This window comes from Pezoporus flaviventris, unplaced genomic scaffold (assembly GCF_033815535.1).
Source record: "Pezoporus flaviventris isolate CSIRO_AGI_PZ_B2104156 unplaced genomic scaffold, CSIRO_AGI_Pfla_v1 ptg000107l, whole genome shotgun sequence".
NCBI lineage: Eukaryota > Metazoa > Chordata > Aves > Psittaciformes > Psittacidae > Pezoporus > Pezoporus flaviventris.
The window spans coordinates 194,339-218,236 of record NW_026892655.1 but is presented as its reverse complement, the minus strand read 5'-3'; the positions used below and the strand labels follow the sequence as shown (position 1 = coordinate 218,236).

Here is a 23,898-nt window from a genome sequence, read left to right as displayed (position 1 = left end):
CACAGAACCCCAGAATCCCAGCCTGGTTTGGGTTGGAAGGGACCTCAAAGCTCATCCAGCTCCAACCCCTGCCACAGGCAGGGACAACTTCCACTGGAGCAGCTTGTTCCAAGCCCCTGTGTCCAACCTGGCCTTGAGCACTGCCAGGGATGGGGCAGCCACAGCTTCTCTGGGCACCCTGTGCCACTGCTTCAGCACCCTCACAGGGAAGAGCTTCTGCCTAAGAGCTCAGCTCAGTCTCCCCTCGGGCAGGTTCAAGCCATTCCCCTTGGCCTGTCCCTACAGGCCCTTGTCCAAAGCCCCTCTCCAGGTTTCCTGCAGCCCCTTTAGGCACTGGAGCTGCTCTCAGGTCTCCCCAGAGCCTTCTCTTCCCCAGGCTGAACAAGCCCAGCTCTCTCCGTCCCCAGAACTCTCAGTTCAGGACCCCAGAAGTCACTAACCGCATTGCCACCACTAAGCTCCCAGCCAGGGAAACTTTTTAGGGTTTGTGCTAAAAGAAAACCATGGCTGTGGCCTCTCCCATTGTGCCTCCCCTGTCACACAGCTCCTCAGCCAGGGGTGACACTGAACACCAACATGCCCAGACTGAGAAGACCCCAACAGCACAACTCCCCAGAGTGGGACATCTCATTGCCTCTGTTTCAGGAAGACACCATCAAATCCTTCAGCTCTTCTCTCCTCAGACAGGGAAGGGAATAATTATAGCACCCTTGCTCCTAACTAGATGTACCTTACAGCCAAAAGGAGCTTTGGGAGGGAAGGAACACCTGAAGCTGTGGACCTGCTCTATCCGGGTTGGGCAATTCTCTTCAGTGGGGAGGTGCTGGGGCTTGGGTTGATTCAGTGGTGACTCAGGTGACCTGTCAACATCAGCCGTCAAGCAGTGACATGGACAATCCCAGCTCAGGCTCTGGAAATCCAGCATGAGGACATGAGGCAGTGGCTGTGCTGTGACAGGGAAAAACTGTGACAGGAGAGAAGAACAGTCACCAAAAGTAGGGATCAGCAAAGACACAGAGAGAAGAGGACAAGATGGGAAGAACAGGGGGCCCAAGGTGCTCTGGTGGAAACAAGCAGGATCAGAAGGGAGCAGAGGCAGGAGTGCTGGCATGCACGAGATGCAAGTGGCTCCTCAGAAGATCACCCACTTACATGGTGATGCCTTCGGGAGAGCAAGGAGAAAAAAACTCTTGTGCATGGACACTTCAGCGCAGGCTGGTCCGGAGTGCTGACAGCTTGCTAACCAATGCTTCATACCAAGTTTATTCCCTATAAGTTGATTCCCTACAACGGTCAGACCTGGAATCCCTCCCAGATGAAAGAACAAACAAGTCCAGGTCTGGTTTTTAAACATAACAAATCCCATTCCCTGAGAGCAAGTTGTGGGGACAAACCCAGGCAGAGCGGGAGATGATGGTGCAGATTTCCTGTGTCATCCAGCTGCAAATGGGAAAACCTTATACGAACACCCAGAGTGCAAACGATAAGTTGTAAATTCACTTTTCAAATCTGTACTTTGACCAAAAAAGTTTTCTTTTCAAAGATTGCATTAAATGTGTGTTTAGAAAAAAAAGATGTTTAAAATGTTAACAGTTCAAAAGTGTTTCAGAGTTTAAAAGTGCTGAGAACTGAATGAATTCATAAACCATGCCAAAGAAACTGGGGACTTCCGAGACTTGGAAGAACCTTGAAAAGGCTCGAATTCTTGGTTTTATAGCCTCATTTTATATTTTCATTGATTTTGTCCCATAATTGTAGGGTAATGAAGGATTTCTGGTGAAATGTTTAATTTAAAGTCACTCTGAGACCCTAATTTTAGAGTTTGGTTCAGCAAAACAAAGAAGGTGTTTGCTAAAGGTATGTAACACCTGAGTGATAGTTTTATCAGCAGAGACCGGGATGATAAACAAGCTGCTTCTTGAATGGAACTCTCTGTCCTCCTGAAAGGAGAGGCTCAAGTGTGTCAGCTCCCCTAATCCCGTCACAGAAGCACTGAAGGAGTTTGGGCAGCACAGACATGTCTGGGGATGGCTTCCAGGAAAGCTCTCACAAACTGAGGGGCTCCTCATTGCCGAGCACTGGGGGAAAGGGCTGGAACCAGGATGAGGGCACGGGAGAAGAGTGAGGAGAGGGAGAACAGAATAAAGGCATAAGCTGGAAATAGCTCTTGATCATGGGGGACGCTGAAGGAGCTGAGTGCTGATTTACACGACATGGGAAAAGCCCCGGATCCCTGGGTTATGCTATAGGACATAACCTGTGTTGGCTGCTTGATTAAGTTTTGCCAACAGTAAATATTCCACAGGAAAAAAAACAGCTTTCTATCTGCTCCTTGGGTTTTGTAAGTGTTCATCTGATAAGGATCTAGGATAGTGCCCAGGGCTCTTTGAAAAGCGGCTACGTGTGCTTCACCACAAGCTTCCAGGGAAGTTAGAAGGGCTGAGTGAGAGAAGACTGGGTGAAAAAGCCCCGAAGTTTCCTGTGCAAGTTTACAGGGTTTTCCAGAAGGGATTTTGCTGGCTTGTTTTTTTCAATGGAATTTGATGCTGCTCCTGGTGGGATCAGCCAGTATCGAGCAGCGCGGGGGTCCCCAGACCTCGGCACAGTCACATCACAGGGGTCCTAAAGAGCCTTTTTTTATCTTTAGGAGTTTGTCTGAACGTGTCTCCTCAGATACCAACTCCTGGAGACACACAGAGTTGGCAAGCGCCGCAGAACCATTCATCTGCCCCACAGCCAAAGCAAACTGCTGTGGCAGAGCTCCAGGATCAGTCTGAGATGTGTTTCACCACTGGAACATCCCACCTCTCCCAGCGGGCTGAGGAAGGGGGGACATGCTCTGAACGCGCTGGGCACCTGCGTATCGCAGCTGGATTTTCCATGTTTCTTTTCTCCCAAATCCAAATCCTCTCCCAGCTAAAAGGCTGCACGTTCCCCTGAGGCTGAATTTCAGTCACAACTCCACTGCAGAATCCCTTCAGTTTATTCCAGTCATCAGAAACAGCCTCAGTCTCTCTGCAGTCATTCCATCCTGAATTCTGAGCTCACTCTCTGTTGATACAGACCAGTACAAACTGTGCTAAAACCAACACTCTCCTTATTCTGTGGCTAGCAAATGTACAGATCCTCATGCAGTCGTGTTTTAATTAATTTTGGTGGTTCCAAACTGGAGCCCAGAGACGGTTCCTCCCTCCTTTACTTCATCCCAGCTTTCCCAAACCACCCTGCCCCTCAGCATGGATTTCTTGTCTCCCCAAACCCCTAATTCTGCAGCTGTAGCTTGTGGCTTTCACCTGCAGGTCACCTGGTTGTACAAAGAGAACAAGCTCTTTCTCCACACTGCCCACCACTGCCGTGCTCTGCACACACACATCACAACACACACAGGGCAATTGGGCAGTCCATACCCCTTCAAAATCTCCCGAGTCTGTTTTCCCCTCATTCTGCAGTGTTGGATTGAGTTACTGCCTGTGAACCTCACTAGCAAGCGACCCGGTGGGGAACACACTGGTGTGTCGGACTTCTCACGCCTTCCTTTCAAGACTTACTTCATTTCCTAGCACATCCTGGCATTAAACACATTACTGCCATCTGAAGCTCCATCTTCAACCCAATTTGTTTTCATTTCCCAAAAGCAGGAACTCAGTCCTCCCACGTTTCTTCTTTTAATTTAATTACTTCAGTCTTGTATTACCCTTCTGGACCCTTTCACAAGCATTAGCTCTTCCTTGTTCATTGAGGGCTGCTAACTGCTCCTCATGCAATGCTATGATGATGTGCTTTTGTACTAAAAATTCAGACTCCAAACTCTAAGTATTAGTTCCAAGCAAAGAACAGGAATAAGAACATACGAGATTCAATGCCAAATTTTTAATGGGAAAAATGTGGATGGAAAAGAAGAAATAATGGTGCCAAGAACTGATGATTGAGCGTTTTGCAATGAAAGGAGGATTTGACTTCAAATTTGTTTGTAGAAAAAGCTGACTTTCTTAAAATAGCCCCCATGATGGCTGTGACTGGGTAAGTAGGTGTGGCAGAACTCACTTTGTTTTTCCATTCCTAAATGTCAGAGAAGTAAACTCCAAGTTTCAGAACTATAGCCTGAAGAAAAAACACTCATCTGAATCATCCCTTTTGTTTAATTAAGAAAAGAACCCCAGCCCCAGCCCCGGCTCTGCTGTGAGGAATGGCATCATAATTGGCCTCACCTCTAGGGAGGAGAAATTTTGGAAGGAGGGCTGCAGGTTGGGTTTGTCTCCCAACACCCTATCTTGAGGGTATAAAAGAAGCACCAGGGCACTGAAGGCACGACACCTTCCTCTTCCACAGCAAGCCGCACACCTGACCCTACTGCCGCCTTGTGCTGCAGCCATGGCTACTTCCTTCATGCAGAGCTCTTCTTCTACCTATGGTGGTGGCTTTGGGGGTGGTGGTAGCTCTCGCCTTTCCTCAGTCCGAGCAGGAGGAGCCTGCCGTGCTCCGAGCATACATGGAGGGTCTGGTGGCAGGGGTGTCTCCATCTCTTCAGCTAGGTGTGTCTCCTCCGCAGGAGGTGCATACGGTGGGGGCTTGTATTCTGGTTTAGGCAGTGGAGGAGGCTACAGTGGCTTTGGTGGTGGTGCAGTCTGTGGCTTTGGTGGAGGGGCTGGCTTTGGTGGAGGGGCTGGCTTTGGTGGAGGAGCTGGCTTTGGTGGAGGTTCTTGCTTTGGCGGAGGATCTGGCTTTGGTGGAGGTTTTGAAGTTGGTGGTAGCTTTGGTGGTGGAGATGGCCTTCTCTCTGGCAATGAAAAGATAACTATGCAGAACCTGAATGACCGCCTGGCCTCGTACCTGGAGAAGGTGCGAGCACTGGAAGAGGCAAATTCAGATCTCGAAGTTAAAATCCGAGACTGGTACCAGAAGCAAGCTCCCAGCAGCCCAGCCCGGGACTACAGCAACTACTACAAGATAATTGAGGATCTCCGAGACAAGGTACCACATTCATCTGCAGGGGAGTTCTGAGATGCATTACAATTGTGGAACTGCATATTCCACTTCTTTAAAATAAGCTAAAATAATCCCAATATATATATTGAATTCTCCACCCAGGTATTTTGTGGTTATGAACATTCTAGCAGAAAAGAGTAGCATTTTCTCAATTTAAAAACCAAATCTGTTGTACTGAAAATGTGCTGTGTGTCGAAATTAAAATGACTGCACTAGAAGTTAGCAAAACGTGCCAAATGTATTTAGAATTATCAACAGACTTACTCAGCAATCAAATAGCAAAGCCTGTGACAGGTAGGCCTCAAAGGCTGACAAAATAATTCTCGCTGCAGGTAAGATGGGGTGTACAAAGGTCTTTCCTCATCACATCTGTAATCTGGGTCACTCAAAGGTGTTATTCACAGGAACCTTTCTCCATGTTTCTTTCATTGCAGATCCTTGCAGCTACTGTTGACAATTCCAGAGTCATTCTGGAGATCGACAATGCCAGGCTGGCTGCAGATGACTTCAGACTGAAGTAAGCTTACGTGAAGCACATGTGGCTTCTCTCTTCTTTCTCTCCCAAAACAGTTTTCTGATAGGTGTTTTTCCTTGATAGCTTCTGATGAAAACCCCTGGCAAACAGAATCCACATGCTGAAGGATCAATTTGCAATGTACACCTGAGAGAACACACTATCCAGCTCACTAAGCTGTGTACATAATACATTCTAGCTCATGCCTTAGTTTTCTAGTGATGCTCCTATTTTTACTAGCCTAAATCCCAGGGGGAAAGAAGATAGGAACAGGTTGGGATTTTCACTTAAAAGGAAGAGAGTGGCATGAAGAGCTCACTGCTGGGTTGCAGTAGTTCTCTCACAAAGAGTCCGAAATTTAGAATTTTCATTTAGAACCCACTCCTACACTCACGATACAATCTCATAGTCTGATAGCTCTACTGAACACAAACCCTTACATATTTCAGTGCTTGTTTCCTTTTTAAACCACAGGTATGAGAACGAGCTGTTCCTGCGCCAGAACGTGGAGTCTGACATCAACGGCCTGCGCAGGGTCCTGGATGAGCTGACCCTATCCAGAGCCGACCTGGAGATGCAGATCGAGACACTGAAGGAGGAGCTGGCCTACCTCAAGAAGAACCACGAGGAGGTGAGTCCCCACAAGTGCAGAGAGGAAATTACCTCCCTTTGGAATTCATGATTCTCAGGGGGGGAAGGGGAAAATCCAAGCAAAAAACCCGAGGCAGCACTGCAGCTTCGTAAGAAGAAAACTAACATTAAAAAATCCAAAGTGTGTCCTGGGAAGCATTTCTCTGATTCCAAACTGCTCAGACCTATTGGTTTCATTGTGAAATTCATAAGCACATGACATGTTACTGACAGAGTTAAGCTGAGTAAAAGAAATATCCATGCAAGTTACACACAAGTTACATGCACATATGTGTTGTGTGTCAGTGCACAGAGAGCAGAAAAGCACGAGGTAAAATTCGATAAAGGTTATTATGTGTGTTCCATCGATACTTGATAACGATCCTGCAGCCACTGGGTGGATTGCTGATGGCAGAGGGAGCCTGATGTTTTCATGTCCTCTGCCCATGCAGGAAATGAAAGAGTATTCAAGCCAGCTCAGTGGAACAGTCAACGTGGAAATGGATGCGGCTCCTGGCATTGACCTGACCAGAATTCTCTCTGAGATGAGGGAGCAGTACGAAGCTCTGGCTGAGAAGAACCGTAAAGATGCTGAGGCCTGGTTCTTCACTCAGGTATAGTTACACCAGGAAAACAGCAAACTAATGCATTGCCTCGTTCTTGCTGGGCCAGCAGATGGGATGGGCTCCCCTTTTCTCAAAATACCTGAAAACCTTTTCATACAACACGCATGTGATTTTACGGTTGTTTTTAACTTTCAGACTGATGAGCTGAACCGTGAGGTAGCCACCCATACACAGCAGATACAGTCCAGCAAATCGGAGATCACAGAACTGAGACGCACAGTCCAAAGCTTGGAGATTGAGCTCCAGTCGCAGCTCAGCATGGTATGGAGCGGTGCCAAGCACACCCCAAGTCACAGCTAGCACACTCTCCCCTCCCTCCTTCCTTTGCCTCTCCTCAGATTCCCCCTCTGCAGGACAAACCTGCGTGCTAACCTGTTCTGACACGATTCCACTTCAGAAAGCTGGACTGGAAGCCAGCCTGCGAGATACAGAAGGCCGATACTGCGCCCAGCTGGCCCAGATTCAGGCCCTCATCACCAGCGTTGAGGAGCAACTGAGTGAACTGCGGTGCGACATGGAGCGTCAGAACCAGGAGTACAGGATGCTCATGGACATCAAAAGCCGCCTGGAGCAGGAAATCGCCACCTACCGCCAGCTGCTGGAGGGCCAGGACTCTCAGTACGTAACAATACACAGCCCCTGCGCTGATTAGATAAGGTTAATAACCTGACACATCGTAAAGCAGTAAGTTGTGGTTGCCAGGTTGACTCCAGATCACTAAATTGCACTCACTTCATATGCAGCCTTTGGAGTTCTGGCAAAGCAAATGCCCAGCAATGTTCCAGGCGCTGCTGCAACTCAAGCTGAATCTCCAGATCAATTGTGCTGATGGTTTAGAAATATAAATGCAACTATTTTGACTACAATGAACGAAAGAAGGCACCAGGCACCTTATGTGTGTCTTACATGATACTCTTGTTGCACTGGAATTATAGTCTTTAGCCTGACATAACTCATAAAAACCTGTTCTCAGTATTTCTTTAGCTTTTGGTGTTCTACGCTTGTGCACAGAGGTGAAAATACTCATCCTCATACACCAGCACTCCCAGGTAGAAAATAAATTGGCACAGACTACAGTTACTTTACTCAAAGCTACATTTTAGTGACCATTTCTCATATCTGCTCTATACATGGAATTCCTTTTGATTTCTGAAGAGGCATCAGCTCCTTACACTGTTTCTAGATTATGACATTTTGAGAAGAGGAGCATAGAGAGCCCTGTCAGAACCAAGAACTGGTCTGACTGCTGTTCCTATGTCCTACTGAGTACCTGGGAGTGCCCTTCAGAGCAGAAACCTCCTTAACAATGGTACTAGGAAGGACACACCTGAGGCGCAAGCCATTGAAGGAAGCAGTGTGAGATCAGGGCTGGGCACCCATGGCACTTCCTTGGTGGATGAAGGGTTTCAGTGGGCAGGGTCAGCGATGGTCACTAATCAAATATTTCTTCTTTCCTACAGGATGTCAGGAGTGAACCCTAAGGATGGTAAGCAGAATTTTGATTTAAAGAGGGGCTGAAATGGTTAAATAAACTCAGGGTTTCTTCTTACTAACACAGACTCCACTCTGTCTGCAATGACCACATTCCTTATCATTTCCAGACAAAAATGCAATACTTTATCTTAGCTTATGTGTACTTTTGAAACCAGTAGCTTACCAAAATGACTGCATGGTTTCCTCACGGGATTCTAAACTACTAAAATCTCCCAAAGATTCCTAAATTCCTTTGATTCACACACCATACAAGATACATTCAAATCTGATTTGTGATGTGCACTCTTAGGATTTACTGGGTTAAGATGGAAAGGCAGTTCCCTCTTTAGAATGTGAAAAAGATCTTGTGAGAAACAACACCCCCCCCCATCATGCAGCTCCTCACTGTTAGCACTACACTGGCCTTTTCCCTAACTGGCTTTGTTTTTCTCCCACAACAGCATCTGCAAGCAGTAGCAGAGTTCGCATCAGTGTGGAAGATGATGGAAAACATACTTCTTCTCGTGACAAAAGATACTAGGAAAGAAACACTGCATCCTCTCTTGCATATGGCACCATATATAAGCAGCGCAGCCTGCATGCTGGCTAATGCTGAGAGAAATCATGCCCTTGTACTGCTGCCATATCACAAGAATGTAATCCAAGAATGTGCACCAGCTTGATAGCTGGCCTTAAATTTGCTCTCCTCTTTACCTGCTTGTGTGACTCCGTGCTGAGAGATGACAAGCTTGTTTTCTGTCTGTAGCTATATGGTTTCCTTATAAAAGAACCTACATAATAAAGTTGCTGTTCTGCTCGTGCAAGTATATCCAGCCTATGTTGTTTTTCCTGAGGTCAGAATGACCCTACCATGCACACAACCATACACCCACCTTAACACGGGGCTTCCTGTCACCCACAAGAGATGCTCAATGCATAACAACAGCAAGAACAACTTTAACAAGAATTATAAAGATGATAATGAACAAACACATATAAAGTGCCATTAGATTCCCCCAGGAATCTGAAGCTAGTGCCAGTAAATACCTGAGAAGATAATGCAAACAGTCCTTGGGCTCTTTGGCCCTGAATTCCAGATACACAACGTCACTACAGTTCATGCACAAATAAAATGCACCATCGATGTTGTTCCATGTATGTATTTACGCTCCTGCACTTCCTTCAACCAAAAGGCAAATTCCTTCAGTGCTTGAGGAAGCACCAGGCAAGGTCCAGAGGAAATGGAACTGTTCAGCCAGAGTCTGCTGTGACTGTTTTGGTTTCCCTACATGAGGAACAGTCTCACCGGCCTCTGCCACTGCTGTGGCTGTTCCAGGCCACTGCCTTTGCCAGCAGCAGGTAGTCTTCAAGGCTGCACTGCAGTCATGGCAGAGCCCCGCTTGTAAAGACTTCAGAACCTTATAAAACATTCCCAAAAATGCTGTATTTTGCTAATAGAACCTTTTTGGAAAATGTGTCATTAGCCTCATCACTGCATATTTCAATGCACATCACAGTATCTGCAAATATAGTATCATTTCTAGAATTACCTATTTCTAGAATCATTTCTATCATATCTGTTTCTAGCATCATTTCTAGAATTATCTATTTTGTTTCCCTTCCAACCTCTCAGAGCCACCATTTTTCTGTCTTCAATTTTCTGACATTTAAAACAAAACCTTCAAGGCTGCTGGCCTCAGCCTCACAGCTGAGCCCTAAAGGAGGCTGCAGGGCCTTTGGTGTGCCACTGCTGGTATTCCCACAGGAAAGAATGGAAAGGAGCAAAGCAACACCACAATCTACCAGAAAAGGCAAACCAAACAGTACAAACGGTATTTTTCCTGATCCAGAAATGAGGTGACTATTATCTGTATCACTCAAACAGCAAGAGAGAGACCCTATGGCCCGAGGCCGTGATCCATTGTGTTGCTGATGGGGGAGTCGAATCACCCAGTGATGGTCGCTGGATCTTCACTTGTACAACGTAGGTGTCCACATATTCTGCCTATACTTAAACGGCAGCCTATAAATTCAGCTCAGTTCGTTTTTCACGTTCCAATTCAGTAAAACAAGTAGGAATCCCAAACAAAGCCACTGGGGACCAGGCAGTCCCGGTCCCGCCAGCCCAGGCCAGCTCCCAGCCAGCGCACGCTGTAAGTCCCCATCCAATGGTGCCATCTGCTGACAGCGGGTTACCTCTTCACTCACCGTCGCTTTCATGCAGTACCGTGGTTTTTTTGCTCTTTTCCATGGATCCTCAGCAAGCGTTGATGAAAACTGTGCGGCAACTTTTCCAGTTTGAAAGGGTTGAGCTTCAGATGAAACACATCCTCTGTGCCAGGGCACGACTTGCCAGCAAAACACCCCAATTCTGGTTTTCATGATGGCTCCGTATTCCATGAAACTACCGTGGAGTAAGAGAGAGGCTGCTCTGTGTCACACAGTCAGCCTCACTGCCAGGCAAGCTGTGAATCCCACTGAGTAATTCCACATGAAACAAAGGATTCATTTTCGTTCACGTAGTATTATTTACACATATACGTAGTTATATTTCAACGTCGTATTTCATAGAACATTAGCTGGCTGAACTGCCAGGCTAGAAAATTTAGTGTGAATGAGCTAATACCATCAGGATAGCATTGCTTCCATTAGAATTTCTTTAGGTTTCAGCTTAGGCCTTAGTTTTCTGGTTGGTGATTCAAGCTCTGCTACCTCTTCAGCTGCAGGGCTGACACCGAACTGTCGCTATGAACAGTAGCTGTTATCAGGACATTCTGTGATAGCCAAACCTCGGACTTACTGCAAACGCCTATCTTCAGTGATCCATTTCCCCACACAGTTAAAAGTGTTGGCATTTCTGTACAATGAAGTGCATGAGGAGAAAGAATGAATCTGTACTCAATGGAAATGTAACTGGTAAAAAGAAAACCAAGAGGTGAGGAGCAGAGCTGGGGAGAGCCACAAGGAGGAGCTCAGGACCTGCTCATTCCCAGGATGGGGACCAGGAAGCATCCCGAGAGGGATGAGGTGCAGCAGTCCTGTATTACTGAAAAACCTCAAGTGAAACAAACAGAGGAAATAACGATTCCTTCAGGTTTCTTCCAGGATGGTGCAGTTCTGGTCTGCACGGTCCCTCCAACCCAGTCAAATGAGTAACAGTGCTGGGTAAGCTTGGCACAGAGCTGAGCCTCCAACTCGGCACCATGTCTGGTGCTGAGAGCCCACGTCCAGCCAGCTTCCCACCTCTGCCCACATCTGCTTCCTCCCTCCTCTCCCTCCAAGGAGGATAAACCACATAACTCAGTCACCATCTCTTGAGCATCACGAGGAGTCACAAAACCTTTGCCAAAGCCAGACCTGCCCGCTCTGATAAAGTGTGACAAAAGTCACTGAAACTTCTGAGAAAGGCTTTTCCTGCTGATTGCCAGGTCAATATTTCAGGCTGGCAGCTTTAAATAATCACTTGAATTCTTTTAGTGCTGTTACAATCTCATATTCTAAATATTTTCTATAGCTAAACATAGTATTGACACTGGTAACAGCATATACCTGCATTAGTGTGCTCCAAAAAGACTATGGAAATACAACGGCACTTCAAATCATTAAAAAAAAAAATCATTAGGAAAGACTGTTAAGATCTAATTCTCCTGTATTTCACCAGGGATGGACCGCTGAAGGGACTAGCTGAGCATTACTCACTTTGGACTGCAAATGGCAAATGTTGGACAACCTCCTTAAAGCCGCTCACAGGCTGCAGCTGTGCAGTAGGTTAACAACAGCCTAATGGGATGTGCTTCGGGATTCACAAACTGTTGTAGTACTAGAGAAATACAACAGACAGACAGTGTCTTGAGAGCCCCATCCTCTCTATGTAGTCTGGAATGGCCGATCCTCTGCACCTCTTACACAGAAAAACATAACATATTAACTGCAGGGCCAGAGAAAAGTCTGAGGCAGAGCTGATCCTGTTCCACACCTCCTGATTGGAGCCACACCTCACCATTATCATATGAAAAGAGAAAGAAAAAAACAAAACCAAAACAACCAAAAGGAAAGCAGCCCGGTATGTGGCTGAGATTCCAAATAACAACAGTGTGTGCAGCCTCATAAATGCTTCAGAATTGACCAAGAGGAAGCACGTTTCATGATGACACAATCTTGTTGCTGTAGTCATTCATCGAAGGGAAACTCCCACAGGAAAAGGCATAAAGCTGCTTAGGGAAGGCTAAGAAGCTGCTCAGCGGCAGTCAGTCAAACATTGGGTTAGATTCACACCAGAGCTAACATGAGCACCAGCCAAGGCCCTTTCCAATTTTCTTCTGGGTCCCTCAGGGGTAGTTCAGGGTGTGGTTTGGCCCAGCCAGGAACTGCTTTCAGACCGTCAAGTGCAGGTGGCGGTGCCAGCAGCACACAAACCTCCTTCTCCTCCGCCAGACCCCTCTGGCTGGCTGCTGGCGGAGGGGCACCTTGGGGAGGCTTCGGCGAGCACCATGGGGAAAGCATCTTCCTGGGTGGGAATGAGAAACAGACTATGCAAAACCTGAATGACCGTTTGGCTGCCTATCTGGACAAGGTCCGTTCCTTAGAGGCAGCTAATGCTCAGCTGGAAAGCTGCATCCTAGAGTGGCACAAGACAAAGTCTCACGGCAAGAGGCATGACTTCAACCAGTACGAGCAAAACGTCACTGACATGCAAAGACAGGTAAGTCACAGCTGCAAGTAACTGTGTCATTCTATGCTTTTTTAAGAAATCTGGGTGCTTATTTATGCTGATGGCTTTCCTTTAAAGAAAGTTAAATAAAACCTTTTCAGTGCTAGAAATACTAATGCAAGTGGGTACAGGACCTGGGCATGAACATTCTTTGGGCTCCAAAAAAGGAGAGTGGGGTACTATGAAGTAAAGAAAGGTTGCAGATGGCAAAGGGGGGTTCTGCAAGAGCTGTAGCATAAAGGGGTTAGTATGCTGCCAAGTGTTCATCTCTGTACATGAAACTGTGGTTGGAGCAACTACATCTGGCAGAAGCTGGTATTTTTGACTGCACATGTATTCAAGCAACTTACAAAGCAGGCAAGCTGAGGAGCCTGCCTTCTTTCATGCGTGCTCTCTTTAGACTTACTGTTGCATTTTGGTTCTTTGATTCCTGTGGTGGCAGACAATGAAACTACAGGAGTTTTGGGTCCAATGAGCTTATGTAATCAGATGGAAAAATACTTCATTGTAATTAAGAAAATAGCAGTGACAAATTCCTTGTGGATGTTTTCACTATAATTAAAAGGAGAATTTCTGGTTCCTGCCAGTCGTTAATATTAACGTGCAACAGTAACTCTTTCAATCTCCCAAACTCACGTGTCCTCAAATTCAAGCATAGTATTAATCAGGATTCCTAATGAACATACTTAGCGCTGGAACCATCTGTGTGACTAATCAGTGTCATTAACTTTACACAGCCATACGGGGCAAAACCCAAAGCTACTCCAAACACGGTGCTTTGGTTTTCGCTCTACTTTTTCTAACATGGTTACCTGGCATTCTCAAGACCCTAAGGAATGTTTTTCAAGAGGGTTTGGAGATGGCATTATCCCGCAGCTTTGGGGACTAAGGCTGGGGACTTAATCAAACTCCCTGCTCGGCGTTAAATGTGTTGCCTCCAGGCAGAAGATGAGGCACTCCGACCACAGACAATGTGGAAGGAGAGCCAGAATTGTCATCACCTAGTGCTGTTTTAAGGATAAGGAAAGGTCATCTGTCTCCAGCCCTAGCACTTGAGCAGGGTTTTTTTTAATTGATCCAGAGATAAAAACTTGTTCATCGAGAATATAAATGTGTTCACATTGATCTGGCGTTCATAAGACTCAGGAAGACAGACAGTACGACTGAATAGTGCTGACTGGGGTAAAGCCTCACTTTTGAACAGGCTGTACCCAAACCACTTAATTTTAACCCTCACCACTTAAAGAGCTGTTGCTGGCTCTAGGCACCTGTGAGAGCCGAGGCTGTCCCGGCTGCGGTGCCCATGCTGGGAAGAGCTAGTGAAGGGTTATTTACAGGTGACAGCTCAGGGGTTTAACCCAGAATTTTTACTTTCTCTATAAATTATTGCAATTAGTACATGACAGCCAATAAAATGAGTGAAAATACAGCATCTCATTATTAACCATAATTAAAGCAAGCATTAATTAAGAAGGTGAAACTAATGGAGGACATAAAATGAAATTGAGACAGAATTTAGGTTCCTGCATCCGATAACCCAGAACATCTATGATATACTGGCTGACCAAAACTTGGAGGCACATAATCATCTGCGTCCTGCATTTTGGTCCACACTCTGCCCTGGATGCCTGAACTCTGGACAAATGGGTCAGATTGAGCAACAAATTGCCTGACTCCAGCCTGCCTCCATTCAAACCCTGATACACAGTAAAACAGCAGCAGTTCTTCATGGGTCTCATTCAAAGATTGATACCACTAAAGCAGCAAACTGATTTACAGAACACTCAAGGAGCGAGGCTCAGTGCTGCTGGATAAAGGACACAAGAAGTCAGTGCAGGAAGGCTTCTTGATAAAACCCTGTTTGAGAAGGAATTTGAGTGTATTTCACGTATAATAACATGTGAGTTCTTAATCAGGTTAGCTGTAAGTTTGGGGGTTGATATTAGTGATGCACCCATATTCATGAGGGATGTGGTGAAGAATTCTGTGTAATTCTAACCAGCTCAACAGCCACATGTGAAATGTGCTGTTGCTGGGATAGCAATGGGTGTCATCCAGCAAGTGACAGGACACTGACAACTGCTTTGATAGCAGACTCATAAAGCATTTCTGTAACTGTTGCTTTGTTGCTTTTCGATTACGAAATGGCACAAAGTGGAAGAACTCACATGTTGCTTCCTCAATGCCTTGTTACCTTCCATGGTAAAATACACCATTTTCTAGTGATGGATTCAAGAATTGCCTCTTCTCTGACAACAAATTCCAGGCAGCAACACACGAAGGGGATTGTTACACTTCTTCAGCTGGCCTTGATCATGTCCCAGGGCAGGATTCGAGGTGTGCTGCTAATTCCTCAAGAATGTGCAGTCTGTTAACAGATTAGTGAAAACATTCCACAGGCACCTTCTTCTTTACAGCGAGACGTAAACTTTTGACACTTCAGGACAATTTTGTCATTTCCTCATTTCTCTGTGATTCATTTAGGTGTGGGAAGTCTTCCTCCAAGGTGCTGAGAGCTCTCTAAATGGCTAATGATTTCTGCACAGCCATAGCACACCTTGGGTTGCTATGTCAGTGCTGAGCAAAGGCAGCTCTTGAAACTGCAACCCTGCTTCTCCTTCCTCTGTGCTAGAAAAGGACACAACATCCCTCAGTTATCGGATCCTACTAATTATGTATCAGTTCCTCCTAGAATTCTGTCAGAGATTTTGACTGGAATACTGAGGGGTGTGCATTGAGACCTATAGTTCAAAGCTATTTGTGTTAACAGGGCCTACAAGCCTTTTCAGTGCCTGCAGAGTACACTAAGTGAATGATGCCATGCACTCTCTCCTGCAACTTTTAGGGCAATTATCAACATTCCAAAGCAAAATCAGAAACCTGAATCAATCCCTCCGCACTGCTGGAGGATTCAATACAGTGAATAACAGGAATAGGTGAATAGTTGGATGGACCATGACAACTACATGCTAGCGTTATTCTCAAAATGACAATCATGCAACTCCAGACTAAGGCACATGGTAGACTGGAGGGCTCCTGCCATTCTTGTTGCACCACTGCACCCCACCACCACTGCAGCAAGGGGTCCCTGAACAGGCTTACTGATTAGCATGGGATTCATTACAGCATTTAGATTATATTCAGACACAACTTAATGATTCTCACTGAAATTTGCCCTCAAGATGACCAAGGCTGCTCTTCCAGCTATGCTAATCAGAAACAAAATCAGTTCACAAAAAAGAGAGGAAGACAGTGATTGTTATTCTACAATATCCTGTGAAGTTTGTGTAACATTATTCATACCCTCTATCTAGCCAGGAATAAGAGGACTCATCCTGCTTCATACCCAGAAAAATAAGACATAGAGGGAAGTAAGACTATAGACAAAAACTGCAGAAACATCTACGTGAATCAGGAAACTAAGCTGCTTTAATTCATGTATACTGTGTAACATGGGAATTCTACTATTTAGATGCTTCCTACAAGCAGCAGGGAGTCTAACCCAGCACAGATTATTCATCAGCACCATGGGGCAACGCTGAATCTCCTGTTGGATTCTCTGTTTTCCAGATTGAGGATAGCAAGATCACCAATGCCAGTATCCTTTTACAAATTGATAACGCCAACATGGCATCTGAAGACTTCAGGCTCAAGTAAGCTCTTCTTTGGTTTCCTGATCAAGTTGGAAAGAGGGTTAAGCAAAATATGGCTTTTTCTAGATAATCCAATATGAAACTGATTTTACAGAGGTTTTCTGGTGATACTGGGCAAATAAAACCAATGTAGAACAGGAAAAGAATCCAGAAAGGATAAAAAGGATGCAAAACCCACAAACGATTGCTGAACAGTCTTGAGTCACCCTGTTTATGATACTTAATTCAGGTCCTGAAGAGCAGGTTTTACAGCAGACACTTGATACTTGTGACAAAAGGCACTTAAAACTGTCACCTGGGAATACAAATTAACCCTTGCCTGCACTGCGCTTCCCCTGTCCAGTCCCAATCCATTTCCTGTATGCATCACCTCTTCCGTCCAGCTCCGCAGGCAATACCTGTCCTGCAGTAACTTCTGCTTCCAAGTCTCCTCAGTCAGACGTCTCAGAGGTCATGAAGATTTGTCTTATTTTCAACAGATGATGAGGAGCTATTAAATAATCTGCCAGGTTTTGGTGATATTGTAGCAAACCTAAAGCCTCTGAGCACTGCAGCTCTACCTGGCCTGGCCCTTCTTCCACTATCATTCAGTAGTGACACAAAAGGAAACTTGCAAAATGAGTCCGAGGGATTGAATGTAGACAACCTAGGAGAGCCCACAAAAATGAAGTAAAGGGAGAGATTCTGAGGAGCAAAAGTGCTTCATGTACCCAAGGGAAGACATGGTGGTGTCTTTCTGACCACCTCACTACAAGTGGCAAACTGCAAGAGGTTAGAGAGGGATGTTAAGAGCTGGCTCCCATTACATTATCCCTGTTTTTTGAAGGACTGAAAAGTGACCAGTTTGGAAAAACTACAGCAAGCATTGATTGTTGATGCTGTTATCACATCTTCACTGGCAAACTTTTGAGAAGCATGCTCTCAAAGCTTTCACAGTGAATGTTAAAATGCAAAAAGCAAAATGAAAGAAAGAGCAATTATTTCCTATGGTACAGGAGGAATTGTGAGGAAGAAAGAAGCCCAGTAATGAAACCCATCTGATTATTAAGACTATACAAGAGTATTCAAAGAACTATTTTAGAAACAGAATGTGTTTCCTTGGGTGCTTTGTTCTCTCTAGTTCCCTACACAGAAGACTCAAGCAAGCTGACTTCTTTTCCCTCCCAAAGGTATGAAGCAGAGAAGTCGCGCAGGCAGGGAGTGCAGCTTGATGTGGAGAACCTGCGGAAGGAGCTCGATGGCCTGACCATTATTACAACAGACCTGGAAATGGAAATCGAGGGCTTGAGAGAAGAGCACATCCTCAGGAGGAAAGGCCATGAGGAGGTAGGAAAAGTTCCACTTGGTAAAACCCTATCACATAAATCTTTGCTACCATGTAATTAACTTTGAGGAAGATCCACAGTCTATAAATGGGATTGATGATTCAGAACCAAACCGTGTTTCTACACAGGGCGATGACAGTCAGACGAGGCACAAACTTTGTGTGCTACTCTATCCACTAACCTGGGATTTCAGAGAGGATAACATTGCTGTATTTTCTCCCACTCTTTTCTAGTCACCTATCCACCTGTCATACTTAGCTAATAATATCTTACGTCTTTGACAGAAATGTCCTCAGAAATACTTAGATACAAATACACACAGATTGCAAGTAAGTAGGAATTATTACTGCTTGTTGGTGAGTTTTACTCATCACAGACTTTTTCCTCCACTCTGGATATATCATTCCACACAATCACAGAGCACAGAGGAGGGGCTGAGGTTGGAAGGGACCTCTCGAGTTCACATCAGCCAGCTGACCTGGCTAAACAGACCTTCATTCCAATAGGAATGGTTGCTGAAATCAAGTCAAAGGATTTACTCTTGCAAAACCCTGACCACAGTCATTAGATAATATTATTAATTATCCAAAAACACACCGCTCTGCATCCTCCTGGAGCTATAGCCCCGTGGGCCCTGTTATTCTCACATATACAATACCACTGCTTGACACTGTTTTCATTTTGCTTGATCGGACGTTGTTTTCAGTTATTACCTAAGGCAGAACCAAACATCCTACTCGGGATCTGTGGACTATTAGAATGGATAGTCGAAACATGAGGGTTACACAGCAGCAGGTGAAGCTGCCTTTGGCTGTAGCATCCTTATATCCTTACAGCCAGCGATACTACTGAACAGCTGGAATAAAAGAGTTCTTGGAAGCAGGGCAACCACCAGAGACATCGGTCCGGCCAGTTGATCTGCATTTTGGAGGCTGTGATGTCTTGGTCTGCATTTTGGAGGCCGTGATGTCATACCCTGAAATGCTGCTTTGCCTGGGTGCTTGTGAAAATGGTACCTAGCACATAAGATTGTGCTACAGCAACAGGAATGTTCCCAGACCTGCTTGACTTGTCCTGTAATTATGTTGTTTACACAGTAATTATATGCTTTAATCCAATTATTCCTTTAACAATTACACAGAACTTTTACATTGCTCTCCTGTAAACTTACAGTTCCATAAATATTAACATACAGGGGAAGAAAGATGAAATTACTGTTAGATTTTCATCAAAGGTTTTGGGTTCCTAAGAGTTAAATAAATAAAAAATGGCAGTCCTTCAGCAAGCATGTATCTGCCAGAAACATCCTATGAAGAGATCTTCTCACATGGTTTTTATTGAGCTCTCTGGCACAGTTTTGCCAAAGGACCAGATGTAAGTCACTGGTTTAAGTCACGTCACAGTGTTATTCATATATCAATTCTCCAAAAAGCGTTAACTGAATATAGATAACAATTAACCTACCATAATGAAAAAGCACTTGAGATACTGTGAGAGGGCGGAACTGAAGGAGACAAGACAGGGATGAAAACTTTCCACCTTCATAAACAAGTTTGCTTGTTTCCTCTGCTAATATATGAATAGAACATGGAAGCAAATCGCTCATCACAAGACTTCAAAGTCAATGTAAAAGTAAACGCAGCACCTCCTGAAGACTTAGCCAAGATTCTAGCAGAAATAAGAGAAGATTATGAAGCCATCATTGAAAAGAATCGTCAAAGCCTGGACAGTTGGTACAAGGAACAGGTAATGGCTGTTTCCTGCTCCTGTCGCAGATGTTGCTGTATGTGACTGACCAAACTCAGAAAGCTTTTCTCTTGCCTTTGCTCCCTAGAGCACAGCGATGTCTCTGGCAGCAACCCCGAACCCAGAGCAGATACAGCGCAATGAGACCGAGATCAAGGATCTCACACGTACGTTACAGTCCCTGGATATCGAGCTGCAGGCACAGATGAGTAAGGTATCAACTGCAGACATCTCTGGCTGGTTACCTCATATATTCTCAGAAACAAGCCGTGAACCAATGCTTCATTTAAACCCACAGAGCAGCACAACTTCACTGTACTTATTAAAGTATCAGTGAAATTGCTGTGAAATTTGGACCACACTTCACTTTACCAGAATATGTAAAATAGATTTGAGACCATCGACAAGAAGGGGAAACTTTATGTCTCGCCTTAGAACAAAATAAAGAGATACTATCATGGGATAGCTGACTCCACGCTCTAGAAAGAAAAAATGGCCTAGAAGTCAGATAGTAGTAAAAATTCATATTTATAACCCTTATTATAATACATGATATATATGAACTGTGAAAAATGGTGGGAAATCTTCAAAAGTGTTACTCAGCTCGTGTGGTTCAAGCTCACATACTCATGGCTTGGAGACTTCAGAGTAATTCTGGGCAGTAAATGCAAGACAGACAAAGAGTCACCAGTTCCAGGGGCGCAGCCTATGAGCAGAACCACGCAGGGGTAAATCACTCAGGTTTTGCCTCTCATTATGCACACACGACACAGCCTTATGATCCTGCTGTCTTCACAGGAATAGTCATGCAAATGTCTGAGTGTTTAAATTACCACAGTCTTAATTTTGCAATCTTCCAGCTAGAGACCAAATTTGCTGGCATTTCTGCCTTGTGACTACCACATAAACACTAATCATGGTATTGGTATTATCTGCTCCGTCAGAAACACATGCTGGAAGATACCTTGGCTGACACTCGGAATTACTACGCTGTTGCACTTCAAAACATGCAGCAGATCATCTCCAAATGTGAGGAAGACCTAAGCCAGGTTCGTCATGACATTAAGCAGCAAAATAACCAATACAAGGTTCTTCTTGGGATCAAAACCCGCCTGGAGAAGGAAATTTCCACCTACCGCCTGCTGCTGGAAGGGAATGCTGACGGGTAAGGCAGAGCCGCCGGGACTGGAACAGATGAGAAGAGAGTTCTCATATTCGGGTTATTTATTTGTTTGTTTGTTTATGCTTAATCAAAGCTTGTGAGTTCCAGCCTACATCAAGGGTTGGTATTTTAATGGGATGGATCATAATAAAAAGCCTGAACCACTTGGTATACAGAGAAACCTGTATCCACGGGATTGGGATTACCTAAATTAATATCACTTTTCATTAACGAAAAAAACAACCCTACATTCCCACAGCATGCCTGCCTCAGCAAAGGAGAAAATGCCAAGTTCAATAAAATTCAGAGCCATTTCCTGTATTTCAAACAAATTCTAGATCAAAAAGAAGCCTGAAGACAAGTTTCAATTTTTTTTTTGGCTGGTCACAAGCACACAAATGGGCAGAGCACATTCCAACACTGATGCTGGCTGCCCTCCCCACCCCTGCCCTGACTGAAGCCTCTGCTTGCAGCAATCCTGGAGCCTCTACTGCTTATTCTCTCACCTTGTATACAGAGTATTGTCTTCTTTACCCAAAATCAGAACAAGGAAGCTTAGCAGCCTTCAGAGCTGACAGTCTCAGAGAGGCAGCTGCACAGCACCGATAACAGGGTTATTTGTCAGAAACCAAAGGGGGATCAGGTTGAGGAACTCCTAACACAGGCAGAACAGGGCAGCTGCCCACAGCAGAACAACAGCCAGTGTCCATAGGACTGGCTTCAGGTCAGAGTATCAGTAGCTGAGACTGCCCCAAGAAGAAAAATTCTCGTGGTGTGAAAGCATTATGTTTCTCTTTTCCCGGTGGTGGGAGGTCTCCTTAGAATCAGGGAGCAGAAGGGAATGGAAAACTTTTGGAAATCAGCATAATCATTAATTTTTCTCTGTTTCATTATCTTCACAGGATCGCAAGAAAATGTGACGCAAGAGCTAAAGGTGAAAGCCCCCTATTTTGTTCTCCATAGACTCTCCATTATTGTTATTTCCAATCATATTCTACTCAGAATAATGTTACCCTTCCATGACTGAGCTGTGAAAGGTTTTCAGATCAGTTATTGTGCATGCAGGCCATATCAGAAAATAACTCCCATGATCCTGTGAAGGGCTGCACCTCAGAGCACATTCTGCTGGGGCTGCCCACTCATGGAGTACCTTCAGACTGACCTCTGCTACCCAAACACATGTGCAAAGCTCAGACTCAGGACTAAAGCTTTCATGGCATAGGAGGAGGCACAGAGACACTCCATTTAGTGACTAAAACTGTGTTAAGGCTTGAGAGCAAACAGTAAATCTGCATGTCTGGAAAGTCACATTCCAGCATGAGCATGACCTACAGACATGTAGGAGAATCTGCTCTGAAGTTAGATTTGCATTGGCTGGGATGGAGCTGTGTTATTCATTTGCCCTGACCTGGACAAGACTCGGGGTGACTTTCTGGCAGTACATTTCCCAAAGAGCAGTAATAAGTATTGACCTAAAGGGCAACACGTAAAGATAAATCAGTTGAGGAGGTAGCTGGTAAATGACTGTAAATGAAGCTTTCCCTGCATCAGCCTCTCTCAGCATTGCTTCTTGTCTAATTCAGCTCTCTTCTTCTTTCAGAACATGCTGGGCTGACCAAACGAAAGATCAAAGCAATTGTCCATGACAGTGTGAATGGGCAGGTGGTGGCCTCCACCATCAATGAGATCCACCACCAAGCATGAAGCAGAAAGCTCTGCTGACTCCTGGCTTTCTCGGCAGCCTGAGCTGCGACAACCCTTCTGTGCACCTATGTGCTGTATGTTGGTCTCCCTGTGTGTAAAACAGGGATCCTATTGTGAGCTCTCTCCTCCCATGGTGTGCAGCCCAATGATCAAAGGTGCCCTACAGAGTTAAGTAGAGCTGATATTGTAAATTTAAAGAGCTTTTAGTCATCAAAATGCCAAAGAAAAGCTATTCAATGAAAATGACTGGCTGAGCTGGTAATATATGTATTATGCACATCTCACTGGGGCATGAATCTCCATCTGTGATTCATTTATTGCTCTGCAAATTAACTATAATTTAAAGTGAATAATCTCTCAGCTTTTCTCCTGGTCTTATGTTTCTCAGCATATACCTCACTGCAGCCAATAAATTCTTTTCCATTACTTGTCTGGTCGTTGGAATTTCCTATTTTGCTTTTTCTTACACATGCACCAGCCCCAAGTGGCAGGTTACTGACATAGGTCAGGACTGCAGAAATCTCATTGTTTCAGGAGGTATAAAACTGGAAGGGCACAACAAAGAAGACAAAGAAGACAAGAGGTGATACAAGGTATACGTGACATTTGCATAAGCAAAACTATTAGACTTCCCTATATACAAGGTTTCAATGTCACCGTTTAAAACAGCATTATTAGTAGCATTATTGTAAAGTACACTCACTTTACTGCAGCAGTCACCTCAGAAACATTTCTTTGTTCTTCAGCTTTAGAGAAATTTTCTGCAGCTGCCTTTACACCCCTTCCTTCAGAGACCATAAACGCTTTTCCAGATACTCTCATTTTTTCTCACTGACACATTTAATTCAAAAAAAGCCATTTCAGTTATTTGCTTTCACATTAACATTCCCTGGGTTTGGTGATGGGCTCGGTGGTCAGGACAGACTGGTGTATGCAGCGAGTCCTATGGGCAAGGGAGAGGCCCAAATGCTTCAGCCAAGTTCAAGCTTCTTCCCCTTTCTCCCATCAGCCCAAGCACTGCCGAGCAGGAGACCCTCATAGCAACAGGAGAACTCCCAGTGATACACAAAGCCAAAAACTGAGCAAGAAAAAGAGGACTATTATTAGGCCTGTTAGAGGAAGACTGTAAAGCAGAACGAAAAGAACCAAAATGGAGCACAGTGAATGTCTGTACAGATTTGCATTCCAAAGTCAATGTCTGCATATAAACCAGTGTGTTCAGGGCAGTCTCATATTCATGAGCAAAACTGTCATTGTGCTCTTTCATACCCACTCCTAAGGCACTCTCAGACAGGATTCCCGCTCCCAGCTTTCCTTTGAAACAAGGCTTACAAAAGAAAGTGAAAATTTCAAAGAAAATGCAGATTT

General features: G+C 44.9%; 2 protein-coding genes across 2 annotated transcripts; both read left to right on the top strand.

The window, feature by feature from the left end:
* The first annotated feature begins 3,919 nt into the window (after window positions 1–3,919).
* LOC133281684 (keratin, type I cytoskeletal 15-like) lies at window positions 3,920–9,056 on the top strand. Its single transcript, XM_061477463.1, has 8 exons — window positions 3,920–4,971; window positions 5,421–5,503; window positions 5,975–6,131; window positions 6,583–6,744; window positions 6,892–7,017; window positions 7,154–7,374; window positions 8,217–8,242; window positions 8,691–9,056. Exons 1-8 carry the CDS (start codon window positions 4,372–4,374, stop codon window positions 8,768–8,770), a joined length of 1,455 nt encoding a protein of 484 aa, XP_061333447.1. The 5' UTR covers window positions 3,920–4,371; the 3' UTR covers window positions 8,771–9,056.
* Window positions 9,057–12,328: 3,272 nt separating this feature from the next.
* On the top strand, window positions 12,329–22,958 carry KRT23 (keratin 23). Its single transcript, XM_061477462.1, has 8 exons — window positions 12,329–12,931; window positions 16,511–16,593; window positions 17,763–17,919; window positions 19,503–19,664; window positions 19,753–19,878; window positions 20,609–20,829; window positions 21,729–21,760; window positions 22,427–22,958. Exons 1-8 carry the CDS (start codon window positions 12,515–12,517, stop codon window positions 22,528–22,530), a joined length of 1,302 nt encoding a protein of 433 aa, XP_061333446.1. The 5' UTR covers window positions 12,329–12,514; the 3' UTR covers window positions 22,531–22,958.
* Window positions 22,959–23,898: the final 940 nt, after the last annotated feature.